General features: G+C 35.5%; 1 protein-coding gene across 6 annotated transcripts in view; it reads left to right on the top strand.

The window, feature by feature from the left end:
- Nucleotides 1-14,281, top strand: part of ATRNL1 (attractin like 1) — a 721,245-nt gene that overhangs the window by 566,576 nt on the left and 140,388 nt on the right. For 4 of the 6 annotated variants that reach the window (XR_009497890.1, XM_059899416.1, XM_059899415.1 and 1 more), the window contains one exon: nt 9,537-9,651. Coding sequence is in view for 4 of the 6 variants with exons in the window: in XM_059899416.1 (XP_059755399.1) it covers nt 9,537-9,651 (115 nt within the window). In the remaining 2 variants the exon portion in view is untranslated. Of the gene's footprint in view, nt 1-9,536; nt 9,652-14,281 lie in introns of those variants that run through there. The other 2 variants (XR_009497891.1, XM_059899417.1) reach the window with 2 other exon arrangements.

The following is a 14,281-nucleotide window of genomic DNA, read 5'->3' as shown; positions in this document are numbered from 1 at the left end:
CTAAGGTCACATTTTGCATTTACGACATAATGTGTTTTGGAAAGGACCAACATGGAGGGTAATACCAAGATCCTGATTTTCTAACTTTCCTGCTGGTTTATATCCATCTGCTATAGACGAAGCTTCTCTTTATAACTTTTTGTCACAACATGTAGAGATTTACCTTGTGCACAATTTGGAAAAGAAAAATCAAATGCTCATTCATCCGTGAAATACTTATTGAACACACAGCTTAGGTGCCAGGAAAAGTTTACTCTATGTAGCACATAATGCTCACCGTCGGATCAGACTCTTTGATAAAAGCAGAGAAAAAAAATGAGGAAAAATTGGCATTGAGATCAGATTTTTCCCACCCTATAAGCCGTCAATAAAATTCTCCCTCGGAGGCTTAATTTCTTAATTAATTAATTTCAAACCATTAACAGAGCTTTTAAAAATATGGTACCTGCCTTCAAATAGCTTACTTTTGAGTTGAGCATATTCTTTAGTGGAACAGAAAATAATTCTAAGGCAAAGTGGGAACTGGGAAGAATAGCATAATAATAATAATAGCTGACCTTTACCAAGTACTGTGATATATATACCTATGTGGATATGTGTATATATATATATATACATACAGATACATAAAATACGTATATTCTATATGTATATTATATCTGTATATAATATACATCCTATATGTATATAATATATAACATTTAATCCTTATAACAACACTATGAGGAAGGTATTGTTAGCTCCATTTTACAGCTGAGAAACTTGAGGTACAGAGAGGTTATGTGATTTGAACCCAGGCAGTGGTTGCTAAAGGTTGTTCTCTTAATCACTACATTACACTTCCTCTCAATGGTTACAACAGGAAAAATAACTTACTCCTGATTATTGAGATAGAATAAAGTGAGGAGGTCCTGGAGTGGCCTAGGACGACCTGGGATGGCTTCTTGCCGACTGAGAGTTTTGAGCTGGATCTTGCAGAAATGGTAGACATTGGCAAGTAGTCTAGGTGGCTGAAATGACCAAGAGCACAGGGTGGCTGAAGCAAGATGGGAAGTCAGTTGATCTGGGAGGCACGTTTGTCTCTCATACTTAGCAGTATTTTTTGAGGTCAAAAAGGACAGTCCCAATTTTGAAATTAGTATATGAAGTATAATGGTTAGGTTGCTTTTTGCACAGAGCTATGGAGAAAATTACAGGTTGTAAAAAATCTAATTATGGCAATTATTTAATAGATAATCTATTTCAGATTTTTGAAAAATACTATCAGGAATCAACTTTTAAAGATAATCTGTTCAAAGTCATCTCCTATTAACATGCATATGTATTGACCAACTCAGGGGCAGAGCATGATTATATAATATCTCGAAAAGAGATAATATCCTCATTTTCTGGGACCTAAATACCTGTGAAAAAATAGGTGGCAAAGTAACTGCTATCACAATCCAACCTCTTCACTCCCCAAATTAGTGCCACACAATTAAAATAACAGCAAAACTCAGTTAAACTATATATTTTACTATGGATATAAACCTTAAATATGTGTGTACATGAGTGTGTGTGTGAGTGTGTGTGCATATGTGTGTAGTGAGAGATTCTGAACAGAGATTGAAAGTAGAGACATTTCAACAAAGGAAAAAATATTTGGTACGATATGAAAATTAAGTTTACGATAGAAATACCTTTGAAACTACAGGAGCAGCATACTAATTCTGTGAATATTATGTTTTATTCCTTTACCTATTCCCACATGTAATACTTTATTCTCTTTGAATTTTCTTCTAATGCAGTTTAACCCTGGTTTTGAGAGTGTCCATCAGCTTAATTTCTTTTACTAATATGAATTATTCTCCTAGCGAGGAAAGCTAGCTAATGTGTTTTTCCCTTTATCATTTCATGCAAATGGTAAATAAGGAGAGAATATGATTTTCACTTTTGGTTTTTTCCCAAGTCTAAACAATGAAATCAGAGAATCTGTTTCTGAGATCTGGAGTCTTGGTATTTGTTGATCCTATAGAATCAACACAGTTCATCAGCTGTGAGCCAAATCATCAGGCTGACTTAATTCAATGTTCAGTAAATTAATTCTATTATACTAATGTGACTAAAAACTAAATTTTATATCAATATAAACAGTCATTAAACTGCAAATACCAACTTGTGCAAGCTGTTGAAAAAGACTCATTTTTAATTATAAATGGATTCTGATAAGAATAGCATTAAAAGTGTTCTAATAGGGAAATGTTAGAGTGATTAATGTGCAGTTGTTTGCATTTTTAATATTTCACTCATATATCAGATTAGTATTTGTGCATACTGTCAGACTTTATTCTGTCCTTGTCAAAACACTTATTACTGCTGACAGGTATAACATATCCACATTAATCCTTAATTCCTTGATTCAATTTTCTAATTGCTTTTTTGGCATGCAATGGTGGCCATTTAGTATTATGTGATGTATTCATCATATGGTATAATAATGTGCTTTAAAAATTAGATGTGTCATTTAAAGTACTTGAACAGGAAAAAAAATTACTCAGGATTGGAAATTTCAAATTTCACTGTACTTAGACTAAGTGTTAGATATTGTTATGTCACACATTCTGGAGGTTGTCCATAAATCAGAGTCACAGAATGTTGAAGAGATCCTAAAATCATCCGGCCTACTTGTTCATTTTCCAGTTGGGAAAACTGATTCAGTAATATGCCCAGGATCACACAACTAGATACTGGCAGAACTGGTCCTAGAACTCAAGTGTTCTGAACCCTGCTCAGAAATGGGGCAAGTATACGCATATATAATTTTTATATTCCTCCTATTAATAGTCAAGCTGAGAGAATGAGAGACTCCTTGGCTTCTTAAGCTATATTTTTTAGCAGTGTTGTATAGTGGTTAAGAATAAAGATACTAGAATCAAACAGACCTGGGTTCCAATCCTGGATCTGCCACTCACTAGCTGTGTTACCCAGAGAATATTATCTGACCTCTCTGAATTTCAATTCCCTCATCTGTATAAAATAGAAAATAACACAATAATGCATATAAAGTGCTTAGCACAGCTCCTGGTTCCTAGTAAGTACTCAATAAATGTTAGCTGATTTTATTTTTCAGTGTTTTATTTTATCCCTTTAATATCCATAATTTAATTTAATTCAGTTTCTACCCACTCATATGTTTGATGAGTGTGTAGAAACTGAGTCATACCTCCCAGTTATCTCACCATGTGACAATTGCATTTATTCTTTCATTTATTCATTCACTTACTATGTGTAAAATGCACTCCATTAGCTGCTATAGGTAAGGCAAAAAGGAATCCAATATGATACCTGCCTTGGAAGAGTAGGAATCTAATAGATTCCTATGTTGTAATCTAATACAACAATTACATCAATACCTGTAGTAAAAGATTGGGAAACATCAGTCCCCAAAAGGTAACACAGGTGCCATGCTTAGGCTTTTCAAAGAGAGGAAGTAAGTACAGGGCCAATAGACGTGAATAATAAACTGGACCTGCCCTCAAGGAGCTTGTTCCAGTGGGAAGACAGGACAGTTGCCCAAGTGTCATTCAAGGTGGAAAATGAAAAGGGCCGTAACAATTAAAGAACTAAGGTGGGAGAGACTAAATACCTCAGACCAGGGAAAGCTTCATGGGTGAGTTGGCTTTGAGGGATATATAATTTTAGGAAAGTTAGAGGCCTATAGGAAGGATCTCCTGGACAGTAGGAATATTATGAAGGAAGGAAGGAACAGATTCTGGAAACCCTGGGCACAGACGTTAAAGAGTGAGCACTTACATCGACTAAAACATGGAGCTTGTGCAGAATAAAAGATGAAGTTTGTGGGGAGACACAAGAGCCTGGCAACCCTGAAATGACATCTTGGACTCCATTTTACAAAGTGACAGCTCTCAGCCTGTTTTGACACATAGGCATGTTTTTTTGGCAGCAAAATTTTTGAGATTTAATGTTTTAAATAAATCTTGTACTTTTCAGCTCACTGTGGTGCCAACCGCTTTTTATTGTCTTATTCTGCAAGTTAAGGCAGTCTTCTTACCTATTATAGACAGTATGCATAACGGTTAGGCATACAAGCTCAGAAAATAGATTGTAGTTTTCCAAATCCTGGTTTGGTCACCTATTAGGTCTGCAACCTTTAGTTATGTTATTTAAACTCTTTGAGCTTCAGTTTCACAAATTATGAAATGGGAATATCCCCTACCTCTTGTGGTAGAATTAAACCCATGTAAGCATTTGGCATAGCATAAGGCATATTTTAAGCACTTAAGAAATGTTAGCTGTTCCTTGAAGAGATTTGAGTTTGCAAGCCCTACTGAGGCAGTACTGAAAGTTTTGCTTTTGTTTTCTATTTCATTTTATTTTTTAATGAAGTATAGTTGATTTACAAAGTTTCAGGTGTAAAGTAAAATGATTCAGTTATATATGTGTATGTGTGTGTGTGTGTGTGTGTGTGTGTACTGTTTTTCAGATTCTTTTCCATAGTACTGAAAGTTTTTTGAGAAGGGAAATACCATCCTTCTAATGTTTGGAGTTCTAGAGCATTGAACTAAAACCCTACTTAAATTGCAATGACTAGTCCAAGGACATCAGATAATTCTCTTAAATCCTTAGCTGCTGGGGTTAGTTTCCAGTGTCACCCACCTACTCCTTCACTCACTCTTTGAGAAGGCCACTGGAGGAAGGAGCAAGTAGCCAGCTTTGCCTGTTGGTATCTTCTAAACATCCAGTGATTCTTATAGCAGCAGTTTCCCAGGCTGGATCCCAGGTTCAGATGGTGGCCTTCCTTTTTTAGGGCATGTTATTATGAGTTTTAAGAACTGTAATCTTGAAAATCCTTATGATTCCAGGAGCTTCTCTGGTAATTTGCTTGTCTTTAATAGCTGAAAAATGAAAAGAGTTTAACATAGAATTGTTGCTCCAAAAAAACAAGAACTTGAAGATATGAGTACAATAGTTTGAAAAACACTAGTGTGAACAAAACAAGTCTTTTGTAAAAGCTCCGTGTGCTTAATAAACAAGGACTGCTAATTACATAACTGTCAGTGATATTTTCTGGCACGGTCTAACGCCAGCTTCTTTCGGTACAACAAATACGAAAATGCCTAAAAGTGAATCGCATTTGCTGAGTGCCGTGGGCAAACAAACCCATGCCTTATCTCTTTCAAAGGCAGCCATGGAAAATACATGATAAATTGCACAGTTCAGTGAACATGTTATGTCATTGTGAAATGATTTTGATTCATGGTTACGTATTTATTGCTAAACAACTGACAAACCTCAAGGTATCAGAAATATCATTCATGGGGTTTTGCTATTTTCTCTTGCAAAATTCAAGTGCTATAAAGTGTTTTTCTTTTTTATTTAAAATACTTTATTGAAAGTGATATTTGCCACAGTCTTTGGAAATAATTTTTTAAATTATATGAATTTCTGCCAGCAGTGTCAAAGAGCTGTGCTAGTCACTAATATTTTTATCATAATGAATAATTCATATTTTTGCTAATATCCTTTTATGAAAATTTTATAGCTAAAAATAGACAAAGTTGTAAGCCAATTTGATTTCAGAATAGGATTATAATCTCCTTTCATAGAGCTTATCAATATAATGAAATTTTTGAATGTTTTCTGTGCAATAGCAGTAGAATTAAGAGTGAGAGAATTATATTAAAGAAGATTTTACAGAAGTGGCTTTTATGCAAACATAATTCCTTTCCCATGGTCAACATATCTTACTATACTCTATCCGTTGCTGACTCTCTTCAGTTTAAAGTATTAAATAAGCCATTTTCAACTTGAAACTTACAGTTATTTTTCACTAATTTTTCTCTCAATTGGTGCTTTTCATGTCAGCATTTGATGTTTAAAACCTTTTCTTCTAGTGTTAAAAGCATCAGGAAAGGTAGCCTGACAACACACAATATGCACAAGGCATATTGTAAGCACTTAATAAATGTTAGCTATTCATCAACTGATGTACTCTCAAATTGTCTTGTTTTTCTAAATCTCGTAAACCAAGAACCACTGTTTCTCAACTGGTGGTTTTGTTTTGTTTGTTTTGTTTTGTTTTGTTGTAATCATGAAATTCTTTTCTGAGTTTTATAATCAAGTATTTTAACGTGGCTTTGGATATTTTGAGTAGTGCCGTTGAGCGCTTACGAATAAAATGACAAAGAAAACCTTGCCTGATGGTAGAAATGATAAATTATTTCTTAGGTATATTAAAAGGGATTTGGGTATTTCTAATATATCGCCATCATTTTAACCTGAATTCATTTTATTTTCCTTTAGTATATTTTAACCAATTGACCTTTACATATACTTTGCATTTATTAAATTAGGATAAATTTTAGTAGCCTAGAAATACGATTCAAAACATTCATAGTGTTTTTCTTTTAGCCTTGGAATATGACAAGCCTATTCTCTAAATATTTACATCATTGGAGAATATCTATGTACTTATGCTGATTTTGGCTTAACATTTTCAAAAATAAGTCTGTTAAATTAAATGTAAGCTTTAAAGGGGAAAACCATAGATCTTGTAACTTGATACAAGTATTGCAACATTGCTTACAGCATTTTCTTGGAAGATTTTTATGCCCTTTACTTCTACTACCATGGCCACTTTCACCTTTATATTGAAAATTCCCAAAATGTATCTGTATGAGGATAATTTTAAAACATGAGATTTATGCTGCTATAAAGGAGAAATCCTTTATAACCACATAAAACCGTTGTCACCAGAAATTTCAGTCTAAGTTTTACATGAAAGGGAACATATTTTATCTTTAATGCCTTATTAAACTTTCTGGAAACGGCAATATTCTAAAATATTCTAGGTGGATGACTACATAAGTCTGTATTCCTTCTGAAAAATTCAAATATCAGTAAAAAAAAAAAAAAAAACAAGACTAAACAAATCATTTGTTCTAATAATTAAAGTAGTGGTATTTTTTCTTCCATTTAATTTTGCCTTTATGTATAGATGTTACTTTGATTAAGTCAACCGTGTCTCACCTGTACTTTTTGAGTGAAATAGCCAAAACCACCATTCCTCAGCCAAATGATGTTCCTATTGTTTCAAAGGTGATGTTGTATTTAAACCTAAATTCTCTGTGTGTTTTTGTTCACATGTGTATGCCTGGATTGTGTATGTTCACACACATGTGCTTGCACATGTGTTTATGTTTGTGTGTGTGGGTGCATGATTTTTTTGTACATTCACAATATGATAAACTGCATCGTGTTGCTAAGAACATGGACTCAGGAAGCAGCCTACCTGAGTATAAATCCCAGCCCTGCTACTTCCTAGTTGTGTGAATTTGAGCAAGTTTTTTTAACTTCTTGCTTTCATGTTCTCATCTTACAGGGTTGTTGTAAGATTTAAATAAGTTAATATATGTAAAGCATTTTGAACACCTAATCCATAGTAAGTATTTAATAACATACTAGCATTACCGTTACAATCATTATCATATATTCATTTACTCTATTTTATTTCTAAAGTCATATTATTTATACAAATGCATTGGTGGGTGATTATTACATATGTATTTCACTGAAATGATATTAAAGATATGCCTTGCTGTATGTCAATTATAGCTCAATAAAACTGGAAAAAAATTTTTAAAAGATACGTCAACAGAATATTTTGGATTGTGATAATTTGAGGAGATAAACTGTTATCATTGGTGAGAGGAAACAGTTGCGAAAAAGCAACAGAAATTGCATAACTTTGTGGCTCACAGACGACATATCAAATATCAAATATACTAAAATGCATTCAGGGACTTCCCCTGGCGGTCCAGTGGTTAAGACTTCGCCTTCCAATGCAGGGCGTGTGGGTTCCATCCCTGGTCAAGGAGCTAAGATCCCACATGCCTCGTGGCCAAAAAACCAAAACAGTTTCATTGTAACAAATTCAATAAAGACTTTAAAAATGGTCCATATCTAAAAAAATCCTTAAAAAATTGCATTCATTTATTCAAATGTAGGCCTGTTGCACATCTACAATGTGCCAGGATTTAGTGTTAAAATGACACATGGTACCATATGATCCAGCAGCAATCATTCTCCTTAATATTTACCCAAAGGAGTTGAGAATTCATGTCCACGCAAAAACTTGTACATGGATGTCTATAGCAGCTTTATTCATCATTGCCAAAATTTGGAAGCAATCAAGATGTCCTTCAGTAGCTGAATGGATAAATAAACTATGGTACATCCAGATAATGGAATATTATGGAGCACTAAAAATAAATGAGCTATCAAACAATGAAAAGACACGGAGGAACATTAAATGCATATTTTTAAGTGAGATAAGTCAACCTGAAAAAGCTGAGTACAATGTGATTTCAACTATATGACGTTCTGGAAAAGGCAAAACTACAGGGACAGTAAAAAGATAGTACAGATGAACCTATTTGCAGGGCAGGAATAGAAACGCAGACGTAGAGAACGGACTTGGGGACACGGGAGGAAGGGGAGGGTGGGATGAATTGGGAGATTAGGTTTGACATAAACACATTACCATGTGTAAAATAGATGGCTAGTAGGAACATGCTGTATAGCACAGGGAGCTCAGCTCGGTGCTCTGTGATGACCAAGATGGGTGGGACGGGGGTAGGGCGAGGGAGGTCCGAGGGAGGGAAGGGATATATGTATGCATAGAGCTGATTCACTTCATTGTGCAGCAGAAACTAACACAACATCGTAAAGCAATTATACTCCAATAAAAAAAGACATGGAGGAACATTAAATGCATATTTTTAAGTGAAATAAGTCAATCTGAAAAAGCTAAATACTATATGATTTCAACTATATGACATTCTGGAAAAAGCAAAGCTATGGGGACAGTAAAAAGATCAGTGGTTTCCAGGGGTTGGGGGTGGGGTGAGGGATGAATAGGCAGAACAGAAAGGATTTTTAGGGCAGGAAAGCTGCTCTGTGTATGATACTATGATGAAAAATACATGTCATTATACATTTGACAAGCCCATAGAATGTACACCACCAGGAGTGAACTCCAATGTAAACTATGTATTCCGGGTGGTAGAGATGTGTCAGTGTTGGTTCCTCAGCTTGTCCACATGTGCTACTCTGGGGGGGATGTTAATGATAGGGGAGGCTGGGCATGCATGGGGGCAGGGGGTTTATGGAAAATCTCCGTAGCTTCCTCTTAATTTTGCTGTAAACCTAAGACTTCTTTAAAAAATAAAATCTATTAGAGAAAAAAAAACAAGATAAAAATAGAACAAAGCAATGAGTACTTTTCAAAAATTGCAAAAATATGTGCTAATATATAATGCCCCAAGAAAAATGTCTTCTAAATGTAAACGACCACCATTACAAAAAAACTACATATTACTACAATAAAATATTCAATTGAACTATTAAAAAATGAGAAATGGTGTGCCTTCAACCACTAGGAATAAACATTTTAGCTGCCTGAAGCATAGTAGGAAAAAAGTAAAATAGCAGTGTCATGTAAACTATGCAAATTTAGAATGGGTTTTCTTTTTCAGGGAGCACCCAAACCAATAGCCATTGAACCATGTGCTGGGAACAGAGCGGCAGTTCTGACTGTGTTTCTTTGTCTACCACGAGGATCATCAGGTGCCCCTCCCCCAGGGCAGTCAGGTAAGATGAATGAGGCACCATCAACAGTTAAGCAAAACATGTAGACTGAACAGAAGAAATAAACAATACTACCAGATAGCACAATAAAGATACTTACAAGGTTCTAATTTACAGCATGGTAAAATTTTACTAGAATACAAACTTCTACCCAAATATCTAGATATCTGCCTTGCTATAAATTCAGATTTGCAAGTGTTTCTCTTAAAAAATACGTGTTGAATATATGTGTGTATTTGTGTGTAACATAACACATGTATGTACGTACGGAAACACTTCAATTTGTTGTTGTCATTACAATGAGTAATCTCACTAGCAGGGCAAAGTGACCCTTTTGGGCAGCTTCTTTTCTCCCAGTATGTGTGTCATATGGGATGCCAAATTATAAATATGATTAGAAGCTTGTTTCATAAATATGGAATCTAATTAGGGAACTTACTTACATGTTTGGAATGTTTTACGGCATCGGAGGATAAAAGCTTGATGCAACCATCCTGGAATATTGAAGATAAGTTCTTGCTGTCAGCACAAGACAGGTGGGGTTCATGGACCCAGGGACCCTCTCCTTCACTTGAGCACAGCCAGCCTTTTCCTCTGATTCTCCTTTTCCTGCATAAAAAGTATATTTTGAATTCGAGGTAACTCTATGTATCCTCTTAGAGATCTTCTCATTGCTTCCACATTGTCCACATTGTAAACATGCCCAATGTTGAGTATAACTTGTAACTAAATCACAAACCACGCTTATTTCTCTCTTTGTGCATATCCTTTTCCATCTGCTTACAATTTCTGATTATTCTTTCTCTGATTGTTTTCTTTAAATGACTCTCAGTGAAATGGATGCTTTTTTAGGGTCAGGGTGATTTCAAATCTGTCTCTTCAGTTCCCCTTAAGGATAAAATAAAGTGCCAGAGATCTGACAGGTTCTCAACAGTAGTTGATGATGAACTCAGCTCCCTGCTTATTTTTCTTTCCTTAGTTCCCTGGTTAGCTTTGACCTTGCTCCTCACTTTCATGATTTGTGTCCAGTGAGACACAAAAGTGGAAGCTACACTACTTTATACCTTATAAATTTTAAGATATTTATGTAACGGAATTTTTCCCATACAGGGACAGAGGAATTCCATCGAATTCCATCACCTTTAGACTTGTCATTTATGGTACCTGATGATATCTTGTTGCAGGAGTTTCTACCCAAAGTTCATTTGTAGATGTTTATTCAATGAAACAAACCTTCTCATATGTTGAGCCAATGCCTCACTTTTCTCCTTTCAGAACAACCAAGGTAAATGGGATGCAGTAAATAGAATAGCTTGGCACTGGGCAGATAAGATGGATAATTGTAGGTACTGTGCCCAGCTAATGGAAGTATTGTTTCAAAGCTGGGATGATTTCCAAAACAAACACTTTACTAATGAAAACAAGTCTATGCGATATACACCAAGGTTCTTCTAGATAGATCCTTGACAAGATGATGTACTGATGGGCAGAGTGAAGGCAACTGCCAATACGCTGTCCCTTTAACCTCTGAAATCTTTTTGACTGATTTGAAAAAGCCAAATAACAGTGTGGACCATTACCTCAGCTGTGTTTTATTACAGATGCATTGCAATTACTAATGGTAATGCTAAATTAGATGTGCATAGTGCTTTACTCTTTACAAAGTATTTTCCTATTTTTCACATTTGATCCTTATGACAAGCCTGTGCCATAGGTGTTATAAAACTCACTTTATAAATGAGAGACTTGGTGTATATAGATCTCTGTATTTCTATACTCAAGGAATAATTAGAAAACTATTAGAGTACAGAGCAAAACAACAACAAAAAGTACTTATTACTAACATTCCAGGTAATTTTTCCTGATGATCTATAGCAGAGAGCTTATTTCTCTATAATCTACAGCCCATGTCTTCACAAAGCCAAACATTTGGAGGAGTACTGAAAATGTCCCCAGGGTTAACACAAGTAGACAAAACCTTGAGTTAATTCACAACACTTTTTACAGTGACTGTAGATTGAACTATGTTGAATATCTGTGTGAATAATTCAGGATGAGTTTGTTCTTTGTTTAAAAAAAACTAATAAAATTTCTCTAGCTAACTTTATAGGAGTAGGAAGAGGAAGAGTCACTGATTCTACTCCTTTAAAATAAAGCATTGTCTTCTGTCTGCAGTCTACTTTGAAATGCATCAAAGACATAATGTTATTGATGGATGGATAGTAGGATAAGTAGATGGACAGATATGTCATAAAGCAAGTAAAGCAAATGTTAATGGTAGAATCTAGGTGATGGGAATACTGGAGTCCATTGTAAAATTCTTTCCACTTTGCTGTATGTTTGAAATTTTTTATGATAAGATGTGGGAAACAATAAAATTTTTTGAAAACTCTTGACTTTACTGGGGGAAAGTAAAGGCAGTGCCTATAGAGAGAAATTTTCTAATGTTCACATCTATGTTTTCCCTAAACAAGGCAAATGCTGACACCAGTATTCAAATGAAATGACTTATTTTTTCACTTTTCACCAAGATATTTGGTGTGTACCCAGTCAATTAAAACTTAACATAGTCTCATCCAATATTTGAGAGGAAATGCCTTCCAGTGATAGTTTGGGAACTATATTGGCTCTCGGGAGGGAAATATTGACATTGGTTATCTCATTGCTAGAGTTTGGTTTATCTCATATCTTTACAGGAAGTCCATCTGTGTGCCTAGGCTTATCACAGTGCCCTATGTTTAGAAAGCAGTTCATAAATGTTCTTGATGATTATGATAATGATAGGAGACCTGGGAAACATGACCTTGAGCAACCACTTCTGTCTGTGAGACTCAGTGAACAACAATAAAATGAGCAATTGAACTAGAATCCATTCATTGATTCTCAAATTGCACAGCTAGGAGCCTTACGTGCTGAAGCGCCTCCTCCAGCATTGGTGCAGGGTTAGAGGTTAGGGGAGTTAAGAAGGAGGTAGAGGAGTAGCTTCATGGACAGACTCCTGACCCCATCCCCACTGTGTGAAGGACAGGGTGCCCAGAGTCTTCTCTTGGCTCTTGGGCCATTTATGTCTCCTAATGTGAGTGTATCTATTCAATGAGGAATAAGCATTAATTATTAGATTAAAAGTCCTCTTGCAGTACTTTGCACAATTTCTAATTTTTTTTTATCAGGCCCTTTTTTGAAATGTAGCTTCCTGAATGTCAAGTGATGCTTTTCATAATGCACTCTTCATTACTATGAATAAAAGCATTTAAGAGAAGGACGAGTTTGGGGGTATGGAGAAGGTGGAAGCATCCTATGGGCATGGTGGTTTTCTCTCAGAACCTGAATGTCAGCACTAACAAATAAGTGATTCGGAAAGAAGCAGGGGCTAGTTCTGGCCATCTCTTTTAAGTAGCAAGTAGTGGTGTTTTTTTTTTTAATTCAAAATATGGCATTGTCTTTGGACGTTATTCTCTTTCTACCAGCATATATTTCAGTAATATTTAGCAAGTAATAATTAGACATGGCCCTTCAATGTCTGTCTAAAATGTGTGAAGTCCCTTCCATGGCTCTCATCTTAACAGAGGTCAAAAGAGAAACTGCAGATTCATCTTTTAGATTACCCCATGCAGTGATCTTTTCCTTCTTCTTCTTTTTTTTTTCTCCATGTAATGAATTTAGACGTTTATGAGCAATTCTCCCTCTAGGTGGCTTAGAAGAGTAAAAGCAAAAAATATTAAATAGGCTTTTTGGCACTCCTGGAGCTGGGCTAATTAGGTTTCCTGTTCCCCAGCCCTGTAAACCTGCTGCTTCATTCCTGTATTTTCTGTGAGCAACCACTGCCAACAATGCCAGACTCTCTTGGGCTAAAGTGGGATTTCTGCTGTTGACATATGTACACAGCCACTTTCTCTTCTGCCTCAAAGTGGTTGGAAGACTGATGTCCCTGTAAAAACAGGGCATATCAAGTAACCCTGATGCATGTCTCCAATCACCTTGGACAGCAAAGTCCCCAAGCATTTTATAGTCACATTAAGATGAAATGTGGACAAAGTAAATAGAGCTCTTCAAAAGCATAAATTGAAAATGATCATGATTGTGTCACTTTGTGATGAAGGATTATGGATTTCATACTTTATGGATTCTTAGTAATATGAAGCAGATTAACTTTTCTCACTGGATTAAAAATCCGGTGGCCCAAATGTCCACTGCCAAAAGGGAGCTAAGTGCTTCACCTAAATGTAGAATTTTGCCCTAATCTTGCCTTATGTTTGGCAAAAAAACAAAACAAAACAAACAGAAACTGCTGGAAAGTCTAAGGTTTTGAAACTTTTTTCTTTAGGCTTAGAAGTTTTGGCAGGATGACCAGATTATTTTGAAAAATCTAGAAATATTGTACGATGTTTAAAAACGATAGTCTACCCACAGTGTCATGGGTAATAATGACAAAAAGAGAACTTTGGTTTAGTCCAATGAAAAGAGGAGAACAAGAACTAGTAATTCTGAGCACTGAAGCAGGTTCTTTACATACACTAATTCTTGTAACCCTCGTAATGAACCTGAAAAGTAGCTATTATTATCCCACTTTGACAGATTAAAAAAAAATCTGGAAACTCAAGAGAGATTAAATGACTTGTCCGAGGGCCAATAC

The sequence above is a fragment of the Balaenoptera ricei genome, chromosome 16 (assembly GCF_028023285.1).
Source record: "Balaenoptera ricei isolate mBalRic1 chromosome 16, mBalRic1.hap2, whole genome shotgun sequence".
NCBI classification, from domain to species: Eukaryota; Metazoa; Chordata; class Mammalia; order Artiodactyla; family Balaenopteridae; genus Balaenoptera; species Balaenoptera ricei.
The sequence above is the reverse complement of the archived record's forward strand: the minus strand, read 5'-3'. Positions and strand labels throughout refer to the sequence as shown.